The following is a 17,507-nucleotide window of genomic DNA, read 5'->3' on the forward strand; positions in this document are numbered from 1 at the left end:
GCTAAAACTGTATCACTTTTATTTATAAGATTCGTGAAAAATTATATCCTTGAATGGATAGTAGAAATACACTTTTAATTTATTCCAAAGTCAAAACATACGGCTGTGCGGCATATTTTCAACATATATGCCCGGACGTTCTAAGAGTCTTAACTTATAATTAAATATGTACCTAGCTTCACCTCGGGTGACTCACAGAATTCAGAATTCCCTGCAACCATGTTTATATATACATTCCTAAATTATATTTCTATGAGATGAAACATATAGATTTGACTGGGAACCAGTACGTAAACAAAATTATATATCTCCCTAAAAGAGGTTTGGTTTGTGCAACAGCTGTATTTACAAAGTGCAACCAAAAGTTCTTCTGTAAAAACATTGTCATTGTAATTGAAGTGGTCGTAAAGTCTTCTCGAAGCATCGATCAGTTACTGCAGCGAATGATAATGCCCTGTAGAAATTATTTCCTGAAAGACATATATTTATTAACCATATTCCTAAACGGTCCTTAGACATTTTAAATCAAGAATCAACATCAGTCAAGAACGATAACTTGCAAATACTGTTCGATTTATTGTTCTTAATTATGACCTTTGCTTAAAATGACATCTTCAATGAAACTGTGCAATAAAAGTATGAAAGGATGGCTTTGGAATATTGATATGAAGATATGATGCATTTGGTACACAGAAATTATAAAAAACGGCATTTCGTAGCCGTAGAACTACGACCGATAATGTTATTACTACCATGGGTCAATATTTCTGTCGAAAGACTATACGTCTGGCCACCAGCATCCCCTAAAGAGACATTAAAATGCGGGTCTGGAGCATTGACATTTGTACTGTTAACCAATGTGATATGAAAGGAGTTATAGGCCTTGGCAAGTTTAAATAAAAGCGTTATTGACCTGAACTTCATAATGGCTCACGGTATGCATGTCCTTAGTTTGATGTTTATATGTGGTCTTGATACAAATAAATGGAAGTGCTTTGGGAAAACCAGGATTAGTTGTTAATGGATATTTTGGCAGGACATTTAAGTTACCGAAGGAGCTATTTTCTAGAAATTTTTATTGTTACACCCAATGTACATGTTAAGGTGGATTGACCTGCACTTGTAATATAAACATTTTTTTTTTTTTTATTGCATATTTCATTTCTCTCATTCATAAAATTGAACAAAATACCGTCTTATAACTTAGAAGCCTCAGTAGCCTGGTGGTTTAAGTAGTTCAACAAATGTATCACTAGTCTGCTAACCTGAATTTGTTACTTCGAACCCCTACTAGGTAGATGCACTCCAATCTTAATTAATAAAGATTGTCAGTTTTTATCCCGAAGGTTGGTGGTTCTCTCCAGAAGTTACGGCTCCTTCCATTAACAAAAACTAACCGCCACGAAATAGCCACTAATGTTCAAAGTGGCGTTAACCATTAATCAATCACTTTAACTTTTGATTATATTACTTAATTGAAATGGGATTACAAAATCTTGTAATACATTAACATTTTTGAATTTAAAACATTATTCATGTTATATTTATTATGATAAGTTATTTCAACACTTTCTTGTTCAGACACAAGATATACATCAAATCAAATGTTTTCTACAGTAAACTCAGTACAGATAAAAGATTTAAGTCCATGATGCTATTACTGTCTTAGTTCAGGTTACTGCATCTTCTTGTATACAACAAGCCATGGCTTTGTGTAACTATCGATTGCAAAAGTAATGTGTTTTGAGGATGTTGTCGCTGCGCTTGTCGGTGATATAATTGTGTTCTGATAAATAGTTGGGATGATGCTACTGTATTGATGCATTTCGATAACCGAAGGAAGTACCGCCTGATACTCATTTTCATAACCATCACCAGGTCGTCCTATAAAAGAGCTTTCATTAGAGCTTTCTCCATCAACACTTGACGACACAGTATTGCTCTCGTGATCATGAGAGATATTGTCATTGTTCTCTTGCTCAAAGTCAGTTATTGGATCAACAATCACATTATTATAATTTATTGTTCCTATTTCATCATATTGACCTTCTAGAGAGATTTCAAATGTCGCAGTAGATTTTCTTGTTCGTCTTAGACAACAGCAAATATGTGAGCAAATACAGCATATAAGCATTCCGCCGACAGTGCTTCCAATGATAACTGAGCAATAATCATATGCAACAAGCGTTTTTTGTTGACACTCTGCAAAAAAAGTTAAAGCTTTCAATAACATCATGTCTGATTCACCAGTATACTGAACTGTTGTTTATCAAGTTTTTATATTGGTTTAATTACTAGCGATTTTGCGGGTCTAACATTTCCTCAAAATACATTAGTTTTATTTGTATTACTGATTGAAGGAAGGTTATTTGTTGAAAGTTATTTACATTTTTGCAACAACAAAAATGTTAACCTGAATGAGACCATGGACAAATTGAAGCACAAGCTATACGCGATTAATAGAAATACAATGAAAAGGCACAATCCGCAGTTTAAATTCAAGTTTAAACATTTGAATACACAGTTTTGATTAGTATTGTAATAGTGGGATATATATTGGAATGTCTGATATCTGAAAAAGGTATCTACCACATTTATTTCATGAACATATTATCCTGAATAAAAGTTATCAAACTAATCTAAAACGAACCACTGTAAAATAAACAAAGTAATGAAATTACCAGTAATGAAACATTAATGTCAAACTTGTCAGTCATATGAACAATAAGAGATAACAATTGATATAGTCTTCAATACATGAATTTATGATGAATAAACGCATTTTATATAAACAGTCAACTTTTAAATAGATGTTTCTTAAAACAACAAATAGGAAAAAAGAACTAAATTGACACATTTGCATATGTCTATAGATCAAGCGCGTTTACCCCAAACGAATTTCGTATACAATGATAATTGTGTCGACCATATTTTAGTAAATCATTGCAATTGAGATCCCCAATGCTTGTTCTAAAATTTGATACCTCATATCTCTTATTTATATAATTACAAAAAAACCTAATATTATATACCAGTCAAATTTGATAAGTCGACGATAAGTAATCAAGTTATTGGCTACAAGACGAAAATGACGTTCGACAAACAAATCCACAAAACATAGACAATTAAATATGCAGCAGCATAGTACCAACAATAACCTCTTCAAATCCATATTAATGTTACTCCCTCGTATCTTGTGATCTCGAATTTTCCATGGAATTACATATAATCCCGTTCTTAACCTGACAATGAACTTGAACATCTTAAGAGTTTTCTACTATCGTCATCAGGAATCAGTTGATATGATTAATGAAAAAGCTTGGGATATTTTAAACTAATTGTCTAATATATGACATGTTTGATAAATAAATATATATATGTAAAAATGGTGTACATTTATAATACTATTATAAGGTTAAACTGCGTTCAAACAGACAAGCAGTATATTTCCGAATGTGTACTTACCAAATGTTCTTGATACTGTTATATTAGTTATATTGCTATCTCCAATTTTGTTTCTAGAAAACATGCGCACAAAATATTGTTTTGTTGATACAAGTTCATAGAAAGAGTAATGCATTTTATTTTCCGATCCATCTTCTACTGCATCTGTGGTTGTCCATATTTCTGTGTCATCAGCTCTATATTGTATGAAAAATTTCTGATTAAATCCGCCATTGAACTCAGACATCCATGATACTATCATGTGGTGTTCGTATTGAATCACTGTAAGATTGGTAGGGGTTTGTGGTAAATCTAGAAAACATAGTATAAAAAGGTGACGACATCAATCTAAACATCAAATATGTTATACTAATTAACTGTGTATGAGAAAACAAGTGTATTGCAGCCGAGGGCAAAGTTGTATCCGAGGGGACAATCATCTTACTATTCCACGAATATCTAGTCAGTAACTGTTTTGTTATACTGAAAAAGCCAACATAAACAATGATAAATAATCATGTTGGGATAAATCAACTATCGTAATATAAAAGAAGAAACACAACGGTACCATACTTTTTAACGTTTACTTTATATTCTGAATGCTTTGTCTACGTCATGCACTAACGTCAACCCTAGATACAATAGGTAAAACGCGACGTCGCCACTCCCGCGGTATAATCAACATCCTCCAATCCCGTAGCTGGATTTGAAATTCCACGAAATATAATTACGCTTGCGATCACATATTTTCATTTCGCTTTGGGATACGTTACAGGTGCATATTTAACATGTTTATGCAAACCTCGTCGGAACATTTTATGCCACATTTAGTAAATGCTAAAATTCTTCTTTAAGTTATTTGTTTATGCACGCAGTTTATATCACACTAAAGTATTACTATTTGTTAGTGAAAGTTAGATTCACGGTATACATATAAATAATCACTAACTTAAAGCCAAGAAAGGCTTACCTCCCGATCTTATGTTAACAATATATCTATTACAACCTTCAAAGTTGCAAGCCACTACTGTATAATTTCCAAAGTGCTCCCTTGTCGCCAAACCCATGTAAAAAACAACTTTAACTGTTGATACAGTTACATTGACGCCATGCAAAATATCATGAGTATCAACTCTTTCCTGTGTAATCTTTGGTTGTAAATACTTTTTATGATTTGATATATTCAGTGATATATTAGCAGATCTAGTGAACAAAAAGACTGTTATGTTAAGTCCACGTTCACATTGTCCATATTGTACCCTTTGGTTGGTTGAAACGAATATTGGTGGTACTAAATTATAATAAAATAAGAACATGATTATATATTTGGATAAGTTTATACGTATTACTGTAATATTGTGCTGTTAAAGGAAAATAATGGGTTTCACACTTTGTGGCGTTTATATTCAATGCATGTGACGTGCAGTTTAAACTTTGATGGTGGTGTCCTGATGTACCGTCGTTAGTTCATGGGAGATGTCCGCTGCTATTCTGTGGTTACATGTTGTAATGTAATATTATGTTTTATTGATGTTTGTCTCTTTTCTTAGTGTCCTTGTGTTTAAATTGTAACAGCTCGTTAAAAATACTGATTTGTTTAACCCATTTTTCTCAAGTTAACTGAATATTTCTGTGATTAGAAAATACTGCAGACGTTGTTTATATTTTGAGCAATGTATGTGTATTATAAAAGTCATTACAAGATATGGCAACGGAATTAAAAAAGATTTGGTGAGACTTCGGCAATTGATAATTTGCCTAACGAATTTATAATGAAAAAAATCGCTGTTTCGTACCAGATTGAAGAGTAGTATTACTATAAATTGGCTATACTTTCGTTTTTCTTTCTCATATCACATCCCATTTAATAACATTCGGGGAATATCTTTTCATGCGAAAAATCTTATATAGACAACATCAATAAGACCCTGTTCACACTATGACACTAAGATCGATTTTAACTAGATCGGTTCACTTGAAATCAATTTAAGCCCAATATGAACGTTTTGAATCGATCTTTAATCGGTATAAACTAAGACACGAAAATAAGTAGTTTAGTTTTAATCGAGTTAAAATTAACCGATCATTCTTTAAATGCTAAAGGCTGAAATTAACGAAATCTTTACAAACAGCAGTGAACGTGTTATTAAGTGACACAAATACTTATCCTTTGTTTTGTACTTGTAAACGTGTGTATCAACAAATTAGATTGATTAAATAACTATATTTATACACAGTGTTTACATGGGTAATTATGTTAGATGGATTTTTTTTACTTGAGGTGTGAATTCAGTGGATAAGATTAGACACAAGGAGATCGTTAGTACTAAAAACAAGATTGACACTTACTGGTTTTATTTCGGTCGATTCAAATTGAGATCGAGTGAAAGAATGCTACTTGGAAAGGGTCTTAGCAAACAGTATACAATTGTCTTGTTTTTTTAACTATAGAGATTAAGTCTTCTGGTCTATTCATAATTTTTCTTGGAAATCAATTTTTATTTCCTCAAATAAAAAGAAAAAACATATAGACATATTTAACAGATATTCATAGTTTATTGTGAGACATAATCCTATCTTACCGAAAGAGACTTTAAGATCGATGCTTTACCATATCATGTTGTTTTTTGTTTTTTTTTATTTTTTATTTTTGCCATAATATTCATATTTAACGTTAACGATACCGTTTTACATGTTTGCATAATTATTATACCTGAGGATTGAATTAAAACTGCTCCTTCTTTGTATACATTTCTATAAGTATCAACTATACCATTTGACACTCTACATATATAAAAGCCGTCATTTTCATGAGATCGGGTTTTGTTTGGTGCACCAATAATGAGATTTCCTTCTGGGCCCCGGGGTTCCTTTAAGTTTTCGAATTGTTTCATTGTATTCCGATCGATGATACCATTTTTCAAATATATAAAGTTTCGGATTACCCTTTGGATTACAGTGCAGAATTATATTTGTCCCTGAAAATTGTTGCGATACGATGACGGATGGAGGATCTGGAAAAAAACATCTGTTAGATATGCTAAAGTTGTTACAGTTCATTTAAAGCTCCACCAAAATTCAATTCATATGAATAAGGAGATGTTGATATAGGTATTCAATAGACAACTCGCCATCCAAATCACAATGTGTAAAAAGTATAGTATTATTAACCAAAGTGCTTCTTTCAATGCGCAGCTTTTTTTTGGTGGGGTTTGTGTTGCTTAGTCTTTAATTTTTTATGGTGTGTCTTCTGTACTATATTTGTCTGTTTGTCTTTTAATTTTTAGCCATTGCGTTGTCAGTTTATTTTCAATCTATGAGTTTGACTGTCCCTCCGGTATCTTTCGTCTCTCTTTTTATTCATATCTAACAACGATTTCATTGTAATAGGCAAACAACCCATAATATAAAAATATAAAGGCATACACCACCAGTACGTGCACACATTCTACTACATTCAATCAGCACGGGCAAAAACCCTGCATTCAATATAGATAATAAGATGTGATATGAGTGTCAATGAGATGACTTTGAATGTATTTTTATTTCATACATTTATGATACTAGTACATAAAAGTTAGAAGATAACAAAGATAAAAGTTTTCGAAAAATAAAATACACAAAATGCTCTATCATTATAATACTTACAGAGGACGTTTATTTCTATGGACGTATTTGATGTTCCTATTGAATTTGAAGCAAAACATGTGTATCTTCCTGTGTTGGTACGGTGAATCAGCTTGAATTTCAAACACGATTCAGTATTATTAACAACTATAGGTGTAACATTTCCAGTCCAGTATAAATGAGATATAGGTGGGTTGCTGTGTCCGTGACAACAAACTTCTAACGAAGTATTTTCGATAACTTCTTGGTGTGCAAGATAATCATCAAACAGTATTGGTTTGTCTGCAAAACATATTATTTCATTTCAGTACTATAACGATTATGTGCCTTTCCCAGTCACAGAAATGTTGATTATTTCCATTAAATTTATAAGCATTTGAATATATATATATATATATATATATATATATATATATATAACTGTTTATAGAAAATATGTATCGAAACAACATGACAAATAGGTCAAATTGATATGGCGTTGGTACTTATTTAAATGATTAAAAAATCGAAAACTCTACGTTTCTTTGTATTTCTAAGTTATTCAAACTGAAAGACTCGCATACATCAAATACATATTATTTCAAAACAATTTCGAAAAAGAACATTCACGTCATCGCTGACAATGGTGTACGATTGAACTGTAAACTATTTTATACGGAACAGCAAGGAAGAAGTTACAAAAATAAATACCTACGATTAAAGATGCGTACTTAACATGATATGAAAAAAATTGCGTATATTTCGAGAACTGCTACAACACTTTGATCTTTTTAGGTTGCACTTTGTAAATACGGATGTCCCGCAAACCAAGCCTCATTTGGGGTGATATATTATATTCATAAATCATTTGTTTTGTTGACGTACTGGTTCCCAGATGAATGTATAATCTCTATGTTTCATCTCATAGAGACACAACCATGATAACTTGTGAATGTTACCAATATAAATACACATGAAAAGCGGTAAATTTAAAATCTGAGGAAAACCCAAAATGAAGAAAGGAGTATTGCAGACGTTAAATATAATTTTAAAATCCTAGAAGTTCAGGGAATATAAATTTTGAAAATATGCAACACAGGCTTATGTTTGACCTTATTTTGTTACAAGGCTTCATTTGTTCATTCGTAAAGTTTCTGTTTGCGTTTAGCAACGGTTAAGCAGTTGTGTTATATTAAGCATGTTTCTCCGAGTAGATACGACATGCAAGGATTTTAATGTTTTATTACGATCTCCTGAAAGTAAGTTACATATATATTCAACACAATAACTTAATTCTTGCTTCTCACAAAAATTATAAACATAGAAATATTCTTAATATCCTTTTTACTATATATATAGCATGTTTAACTCAACTTCGTTCTTTCATCTTTGAATTTCCACAAAAGTGTGTTAACAATGTAATTTACAGAAATGACACTCGAACGACAAACATAAGTTGATATATGATAGATAACCTACATGTTAATACATTAAAAAAAAGTACGCAAACATATTTTTGTACTTACACTGGATATCTAATGTTACTTCATCCGTCAAAGGCATTTCTATCATCTCACGGAAGGCAAAACATTTAAATAATTTCATGTTGTCTCTTTTGGTTGGGGTAAACGAGTATACCAGTGTACTACTTCCACCCATTGCTACATCTGAACCATTTAGGGTCAAAAGAAGAGTTCCCTCAGGTCTACCGCTTTTAACAGTGCAAACTATGTCAAGTGGTTGTCCATCTGTTCCGCTTATTATTTTTTTGTCCTTTGTTTCCAATGTATTCAGAAATGTCAGGTTGGTTGGAGGACCTTTAAAATTATGTTTTGACACGTAAATAAACAAATAAATTTAAAAAACATGAAAAGCTGTTTCTCTATCCATTGTTTCTGGAAATGTTAGCAGTCACTGGGAAAGTTTCCTATCTTTAGTAGTCTTTAAAACAATACTATTCTCCGTTTATTTGACTGACAATAATATATTGTTGTTGACGCACATTCAAACTTTCAAAACAAATAATGTGATGTTTTTTTAATATGTCGTTACAATCAAGGGGCTTTGTTAATAGCCATTATCAACCTTGTTGATTCATGCTGTGCTGGAAATCGTATCATAACTATGGTTGTTACATTTGAAGAAAGAGTGTGTGCTCTCTTTGTATCAGTTCTTGATTTTGTACATTTATAAATACCTTACACTTTATTGCTAGAGAAATGAAAGAAAATATTTTTGTCTGAATGGTTCATTTACAAAAAAAATATAAATCCTTTTCATCGGAAAAATGTCATGAAACAAGAGAAAAAACATAAACTATCCGTTCATGTAATTACACTAACAATTGGAACGTTTTATACAATTGCATTTAGATTACATTGTGCATCTTCATCAATTAAAAAATATACCATGGGCTGTGGTTATATTTTTACGTATATATAATGAATATACCACGTTATTGTCTTTAATACAATAGGATACAAATCTTGCAAATCTTTGCTGATATTATTTTTGTTGACGGTATATAGAAATGTGTCACAAATTAAATTAACTTGACACCCCTAAGTGTGTTTGACGCCAAAAAAACTTAATATATATATTTGAATAGCATAATAGTAAATTAATGATGTCAGATCAAGTATAAAATATTTTTGGCAAGGCAATTAGTTAAAAAATGTCTCGACTGTACGGTCATATATATTTTAATAATAGTTTCTTTCACATTCAACCAAAATCATTAAGTGTCAAATAATTGACCTCTTTATCTTTGATTTGTTATATTATAACTTATGATATAATGAGTTGAGACTTATCAATAGTAAGTTGAGGGATATTTATACATATATGAAACAGTGGGTGTATTTCAGATATTTTTTCGAGACTTTAGTGTGTAATATTTTCATTTGAAGTTCGCCCAGACAGTCCATCATCATGATTATATCATACATTTTGTTTCGTTTCATGAAACACTTATACTTTAACTTACTTTTTAAATATAGTGTGAATTTATTTAAATACAACACTCCTGATTTCCATAACTCGCATGTGTAGTTTCCAGTATCTACATCTGAGACATTTCTTATAACCAAGTTGCATACACTTTTACTATAATCTCCAATGATATCAATATTCAAGTCTTTAAGATTTTTGGTGAGTATCAGGCCTTGTGCGTAAAGATCTGTTCCTTGATCCTTTCTCGTTCTTCTAATTGTCGATCTTTGTGGACCGTACCATGAAGTTACGGTTTGACGGGAGCAAGTGCAATTGAGAATAACGGTTGCATCTAATTCAACAAATATGCTAGTGTGGGTCTTTACGTAAGGTGATTTACCTTGATAAGAATACAATTATGATGATTAATGTATTCAAAATATATTTCCACGTTTTCCCTTTATATTTGAAAAATAAATGTTTTTATAGCTTAAAATAGATTACATTTTTGAAATAATAAATAACAGGCCGTGAATTCGTGTGTTAAAGAAGGGTCAGTTGCATAATATGAATATATTTTTTCCATTGATCTTGCTAACATTCAAACGGTTATATCATATGAATATAGACTTTTTGCGCTGATGCTGCGTGAAGAAATCGTCAATCAATCAAGCATTCAATAAAAAGGTTATACAGATTCTAATAATTGCTTCACGTTTCTAAAAGACTTATCAACTGTAATATTTATGTTGTTTCACATTGCTATTTCAAATATGTCTGCTAACTGAATGCTAGTATATTACCTGAGGAAAAACAATAAGACAGAATTGTCACTAAAATCGTCAGCGAAATGACTAACATTTTTTTACCTATATATAAAATAAACATAATTAATTGAATTTAACATGAAGTTACAGTATCTGTTTCAAAGTTTGTTGTCTATTGAGCGACAAAGATAATAAATTAACATACTGTTAATTCAAACATTATTGCAAGGTTTCATAAATACGAATAATTTGACTTGTTTGGTTCTGCATAAGAAAACGTCTGTATCAAGTCAGGAATATTATTAGTACAGTTATTATTCATTCGTTTGATGTGTTTGTGCTATTGATTTTTCCATTTGATTAGGGACTTTCCTTTTTGAATTTTCCTTAGAGTTCGGTATGTTAGATATGTTAGTGTTTGCAATAGTGCTACCACGTGTTCTGACACCTGAAACATATATTTGTATCCAGATTTTTATAAATTCGCATTTATTAATATAGCATGTTTGTCTATTCTTAAGAGCTGAGGCGGAAGATACCAAATTCATAAGTGGAAAATAAACTGACAACGCCAAGACAAAACAAAATAAAGTAGTGACAAAAGACAAGCAACAGTATTCAAAACACAACATACTTATAACAAATTAGGCAACACGAAAGCCACCACTAACTAGGGACAATCTCATGTGCTTCGGAAGGGTAAGCAGATCCTGCTTCATGGAAGAGGGACGAAAGATACCAGAGGGACAGTCAAATCCATAAATCGAAAATAAACTAACAACGCCATGGCTAAAAATGAAAAAAGACAAACAGACAAACTATAGTACACATGACACAACATAGAAAACTAAAGAATAAGCAACACGAACCCTACCAAAAACTAGGGGTGATCTCAGGTGCTCCGGAAGGGTAAGCAGATCCTGCTCATCGTGTGGCACCCGTCATGTAACAAATCCGGTTAATAATCTAATTCGGTAGGTCACATTCATGAAAGGGAAGGGGATTGTAGTTACGACATAAGGGACATATCCGATATAATCTGTGAAACGGTTATTCCAAAATGGCCAACCAACTCGTGATGGCGTCCGTAAAATTTACGAAGGAATGATTTCAACTTCACCATTTGTAACTCTTGGTTTAATAGCTTCCTTGTGAGCAGCAACCCTCTACCAAGACATTGATGATAGAAAATACATGCACAGGAATATCGTATCAATTGTGAGATATATACCCCGTATGCAGGTGCTGCTGGAATGTTGCTACTTAGAAATGGAAAGTTCACAATTTGAAAGCTGGAACTTGTCGTGTTGCTCAAGTTGATACAAATCCGGTGACAATTCTAACTAGTAAGGTCATATTCGGGGAAAAAAGAGATAATACCGGTTCTAATAATTGAAACATATCCATCGTCATTTGTAAACATATTTTTCGTAACGGTTTTCCAACCCGTAATGGCGTCCGCTAATTACAAAAATAAACGTACGTTATAATTTTAGAATTAAGATTAGTACATTAATTATCTGAACTGTACAATGATTTTCTTGTTAGAGGTTAGTTAGTTCTAAAATATAAATAGAATGTTGAAATTAATTTATATAAACTGTTTACGACGTCATCCAGTGTTGATAACTGCTAGGTAGACCGTTAAGTTACTTTTCGATTTTCGGTTTATCATAATACGAAGTGAGCAAAACGTGCTAGGTGTACACTTTCAAAAATATAAATGACCATTGAAAATCTGAGTTACAGTTGTGAAGATGGTAACAAGATAAAGCCTTAATGATCTACCACTAGTACTGGTCGGAGAATAGCTAAAAATCTTTCATACACTTTAAATATATGCAGACGACAGAAATAAGTAATTCCGTTTACCTTCTTTTGTTTAAATTACTGTATTTTATAACAAAAGAAAAATAAGTAAACCTAACCTTCTATTGAGTTTTATTCATAACATGAATTTTTTTGACATGAACAAGTCAAAAGTATGGTCCGAGTTTTGTAATAATTTGTAACAGTCTTTTCGAACACAACTTTTGTTTTTCTTCGGTTTTCTTCGGGTCTACTTTTTTAATATATTTAAAGGATAGCATGAATTTTATCAGATTGTGTATGTAAATACTTACAGAACTCAACATTAGAATGTTCAGTAATATTGACAACACATAAGCTGTATTTGTCAAAACTTTTAGGAATTGATGGTTCTCAATGCTCTTCATATTCATATTTTATTTGTTGTTTTAACCTTTTTTTGTAGACGAAAAGCGTTTCTGGCACAATTACAAAATTACAATCCTGTTATGTACATGATGTATGTTGAGTTAATTGTACTTCCTTAGTGGTAATTTTAGTGATCGGCTTTTAATGGATTTAATGTCCCTCGATCGGCGGATTTCTGTTTACGGTTGTGTTATTCTTTTGAATTGTGCGTCTTCTTTTCGTTTTTTTATGTTTGGTCTTGACGTAGTCAGTTTTTTTATTGGCATGATTTTCTTGTTGGCCAGGCTGTATTTTCTCTCCTTTTTATTGGCTAATGAATAGACTGATAATATCTACTTACCAAAATGAACAGCCATTATTGTAGTTGTGTCCGTGATGATGTCAAAACATACCGAAACAGACACAACATGGACAATGAACATGAAGTTTTATTTAAAAAACATTTTACCAGCACCCTAGCCGAAAACAAAAACAATAAGCATGATAACAAAACTGTATTCGAGATAGCCGGCACTTGTATTTGATAATTTATGACCCCCTTTATGTATTGGAGGATTCAATATTAAAAGTAAGCCATTATTTTACCATTATTTTATTGTTAACACACAATAACTGCTATTTGATAGTTTAAAACATATTTTGATTAATCTAAAATCAAATGGACAAACATGTATCAAAGCAGACAGTTTCCTCATGTGCGGTAGTGTTGGGAAACATTACTATATATGAATTCAATCTCATGTCATGCATCGTCGTTCAGGGCTTGTCCTTTTTCTCCTTTGTGTTCCTTTATTTGTATACATATTTTGGTGGGTTAGTGTTCATCCTATAAAATGTTTGGTAATACTTGATCATGATGCTAATTTCGTATTGTTTTGCTTCATTGCCATGAGACAATTTGTTTTCTTTTGTTTCAACTATCATATCAATTGACGATCAGTTCATAGCATTTGAATTTTATTTTAACCTCTCGCATCTCTTACGGGATATTCCTCAAACTATTACAACTTAGAAATACATGTATATTTTTATATCTACAAATAATCCATTTGTTTCCAACTCGATTGAAAAAGAGAAATTTCCATTACCAACTAGATGAGAAGTTGCAATTTTAAGATAAGTTGAATAATGATTATATGTAAATTCCAGTATAAAGAAATCTAAAACGTTCTTACCTAAATTAATACCCAAACGTTATAATTTATGTCGCAATATAGTATCCTTGACTTATTTTCAACATTTCCTTGTTTTATTGTCAATTGGTCAACATATTTTGCATAATGTTCCGAAGCAACACCTGCTATGATTATAATGCGTAATAGTATTCGATTGTAGTTAATTTTACATAATGTATCCATGACATAGATTTTGAAATATAAACAATAGAAGGAAGTTGATTTGCAACAGAAATCCCATTATTAATATACAACCGTATTCAAATTAACATAGAATGTTAGTGAACAAATTATTCATTACATGTATCTGGGATTGTTCTTGTGTTTTTTTATAATACATGCATATCTTAAATATATTCTATCAGTTAAAATGTTAACAGATATATATAAAAAGGGGGAAAAAACACCAAAATACTGAATTCCAAAGCAAATTCAAGAAGGGGAAATCCATAAAAACTACTAAAATCATACGCTATCAATTAACGAAACAAGTGTAAAACAACTCCAATATATCTTGGTGTAAGACATTTTCTTATGGACATTATGGTTTAGACTTGGATTTATAGCTACACATGATGTAGCTAAAATCCAACTTGTTCGACAGTTATTTTATCTACAACACTTTTTTTCTAGTCCAACTTCTTATTTTGCATTTAGTATTTTAATACTTTATAGTATTCAAATAGATATATGTTAAAACATGTGTTCCCACAGGAACTGGAGTTTTATTCATCACCCAATGGTCATGTTCAAATAAAATTTTACCTTTTGAAGAGTTTTAACCTGCACGAAAATGTATGGCTACTCTAGCATTTAAAACATGAACCAAGAACAAGACATGTATTTGTTTTCTTCCAAAATTGGCATCATTAACTTCAGTTCATTGTTTTGTCGTGTATATAACAAGCCAAGGTTGCCTGAGGCTATTCATAGCAATGCTAAAGTGTTTTGGGGTGTTTGTCACCAATTCGAATGATAATATCATCGTGTTCTGATAATTGTCATTGATGATACTACGATAATGATGCATTTCGATATCGCAATGGTTTATACAGTAACTTGATAAGAGTTTTCATAACTGTCACCAAACTGTTTTGTTGATGAGCTATCATCGGAGCTAACGATATCGGCTCTTGGTATTATATCGTTTGATTCGATAATACTCGATACGCTTTTAATATTCACTTCCGCAGCATTGGATATCCAATCAAATATATCAGTGTTATAATTCAAAGTTCTTATTTCATTTTCGTAGTTGTGTTTTTTTGAGGTTTGAAGCACTGCGTTTAATCATTAATTTAGTAGTTGTATTGGTGTTTTTGATAACAAACAATGTTAAGACGTTTTGATAAGTATGTTGTCAACATAAAGGGTATGACTTTTTAAAAGGACATAGATTTGTGACGTATATGACGCAATACATAATAGGACAAATATGTGAGGATGAACAAATGTGTAACTATTCAAACTATATTAATAGCTACATCAGTTGGAAAGCAAGTCCTTGGAAACATCTGTTGTCGTCAAGCTCTATCAGCAACAATAGCAGGGGGAATTGATTATGTGGCGCTTCAGTCGTCCGTGACGTCAAAAAGTCCAGCTAATCAATCGGCTAAAAGATTGACGTTTAGAGTATTTTTTCAACTTGTCATGCTTTTATCATAATTGAACTTTAAAATTTGTTGGTTTTGCGACCAATATAGTTTCAATACGACATATAAACATTATCAAAAATAGCTTGTTATTACTATTTTTTTTATCTTGTCCGTTCTAAAAAAAATTCAGCCATCTGTTTGTTTGCCAAAAGCATCGATTTTTCATAACTTGACGTTTGCGTATCCAAATACGGAAATGAACGGTAATAACCTTAAATAAAACCGGGTAATCTATTTCAAGTTTCTGCATAATTTGAAGCCATCATTTTTTACTATTATACATCAATTTTAGTGACCACCAGTCATGTCAATTTGTACTTGGTTTTGGCTGCGTTTCTACTTCAAAACAGTAAAGTTCAACTTCTTTTCATTGTATCTGTTACCAAAGTACTATAACATACTGATTTTATTATATATATGAATGAAATTGTAATTAAAAATTGTTGTTTTTTACAATTCCATACGATACCTCCATTTTAAAGTAATTAAATTTCTTTTTGATCCCCTACACAAATTGACGCTGACATTGTTTTCTTTTTCAACATACGTCATATAACTTTAATAAAATATGTGTCAGGGTCATGTGCATAGTGAATATTTGGAAAAGTGAAACAACAAACAAAGTTCTTTTTTATAGCGTTTGAGACTATGCGTCTTAGAAAAATTCATTTATACTGGAAACAAATTAATGATAGCTTATGGTTGGACAAAAGCACAAAAAATAGCAATAGAAAATGCATTGCAAAAAAAAATTTTGGAGGAAAACACATATGAAAAAAGGAAAAGAGGGTCAGTTAATTATATTTATATTTATAAGTTAAAACCCTTGCTTATTTAATTATCTCTTTACTAGGTAAGCTACATTAATCAGAGCAAAAACTAGCTTATCAAGTAAAACAAGAAGTTAGATAGAGATGTGTTTTAACAAAATTGAATTTATTCAAATGGCAAATTCTTGTCAAATTTAATCATTATTGATCATTATCAAAGTAAAATGCACAAGATTTGTCCCACCAACTTTCATTTCATTTCTGAGATTGATATCCAATTAATCGGGTAAAATATACAATACTTTGTTTTGAAATATGTTAAGCAGCTGATACAGCAGCCTGAAGAGAAGAAGCACCATTTTTTTTCTCAAAAAGTTTACTTTAATAATCTTTGAAATACCCTGAGAAATTAGACAAGGCTGCCGTTTCATAAAACAATCGCTAATAACGATTACCGTTAATTTTAGCGTGTAACTAACGACTACATAACGATGACGTTTACGTGCGTTTCATGAAGCATACGTAGACGAATCGTTAGAATTTTCGATCGCTAGACAATCGCTATTTATTTATAGCACGGGAATCCCCGGATATCGCACTCTTTGTCGTTGGAGAAAAATCTGCTAGCAAACGATTGAAAGTAAAAAAGACTCCAAGTACAAGAAATCTCAATTTTAAATGTTTCCTCCAACGAGGTAGACTTAATAAAATTGTTTCTTATTTATTAAAGAATAATTCATGCAAGTCCTAGATTAGTTGGAAATTTTCACATGACACACGATTTATTTTTGCGTAGCCAAATTGGCCTTCGTAGGCTATGCGTACCCGCAACCGATTTTATAATAAACTGTCATATGATCGGGAATGAAACGTGAAAGATACACGAAAAATATCGGCTATTTCCTGACTTTGTGAATTCAGTGAAGATAATGGCAAAAAATA

At 31.5% G+C, this 17,507-nt stretch overlaps 1 protein-coding gene across 1 annotated transcript; it reads right to left on the reverse strand.

The window, feature by feature from the left end:
• Nucleotides 1-839: 839 nt before the first annotated feature.
• Nucleotides 840-14,153, reverse strand: LOC127717955 (uncharacterized). Its single transcript, XM_052223834.1, has 9 exons — nt 13,306-14,153; nt 10,785-10,850; nt 10,037-10,381; nt 8,577-8,867; nt 7,093-7,353; nt 6,158-6,458; nt 4,415-4,735; nt 3,466-3,756; nt 840-2,202 (listed from the first exon to the last, which is right to left on the reverse strand). The coding sequence occupies exons 6-9, from the start codon at nt 6,336-6,338 to the stop codon at nt 1,676-1,678; spliced, it is 1,320 nt and encodes a 439-aa protein (XP_052079794.1). The 5' UTR covers nt 6,339-6,458; nt 7,093-7,353; nt 8,577-8,867; nt 10,037-10,381; nt 10,785-10,850; nt 13,306-14,153; the 3' UTR covers nt 840-1,675.
• Between the last annotated feature and the right edge of the window lie 3,354 nt (nt 14,154-17,507).

This window comes from Mytilus californianus, unplaced genomic scaffold (genome assembly GCF_021869535.1).
Source record: "Mytilus californianus isolate M0D057914Y unplaced genomic scaffold, xbMytCali1.0.p SCAF_10, whole genome shotgun sequence".
Lineage (NCBI taxonomy): Eukaryota > Metazoa > Mollusca > Bivalvia > Mytilida > Mytilidae > Mytilus > Mytilus californianus.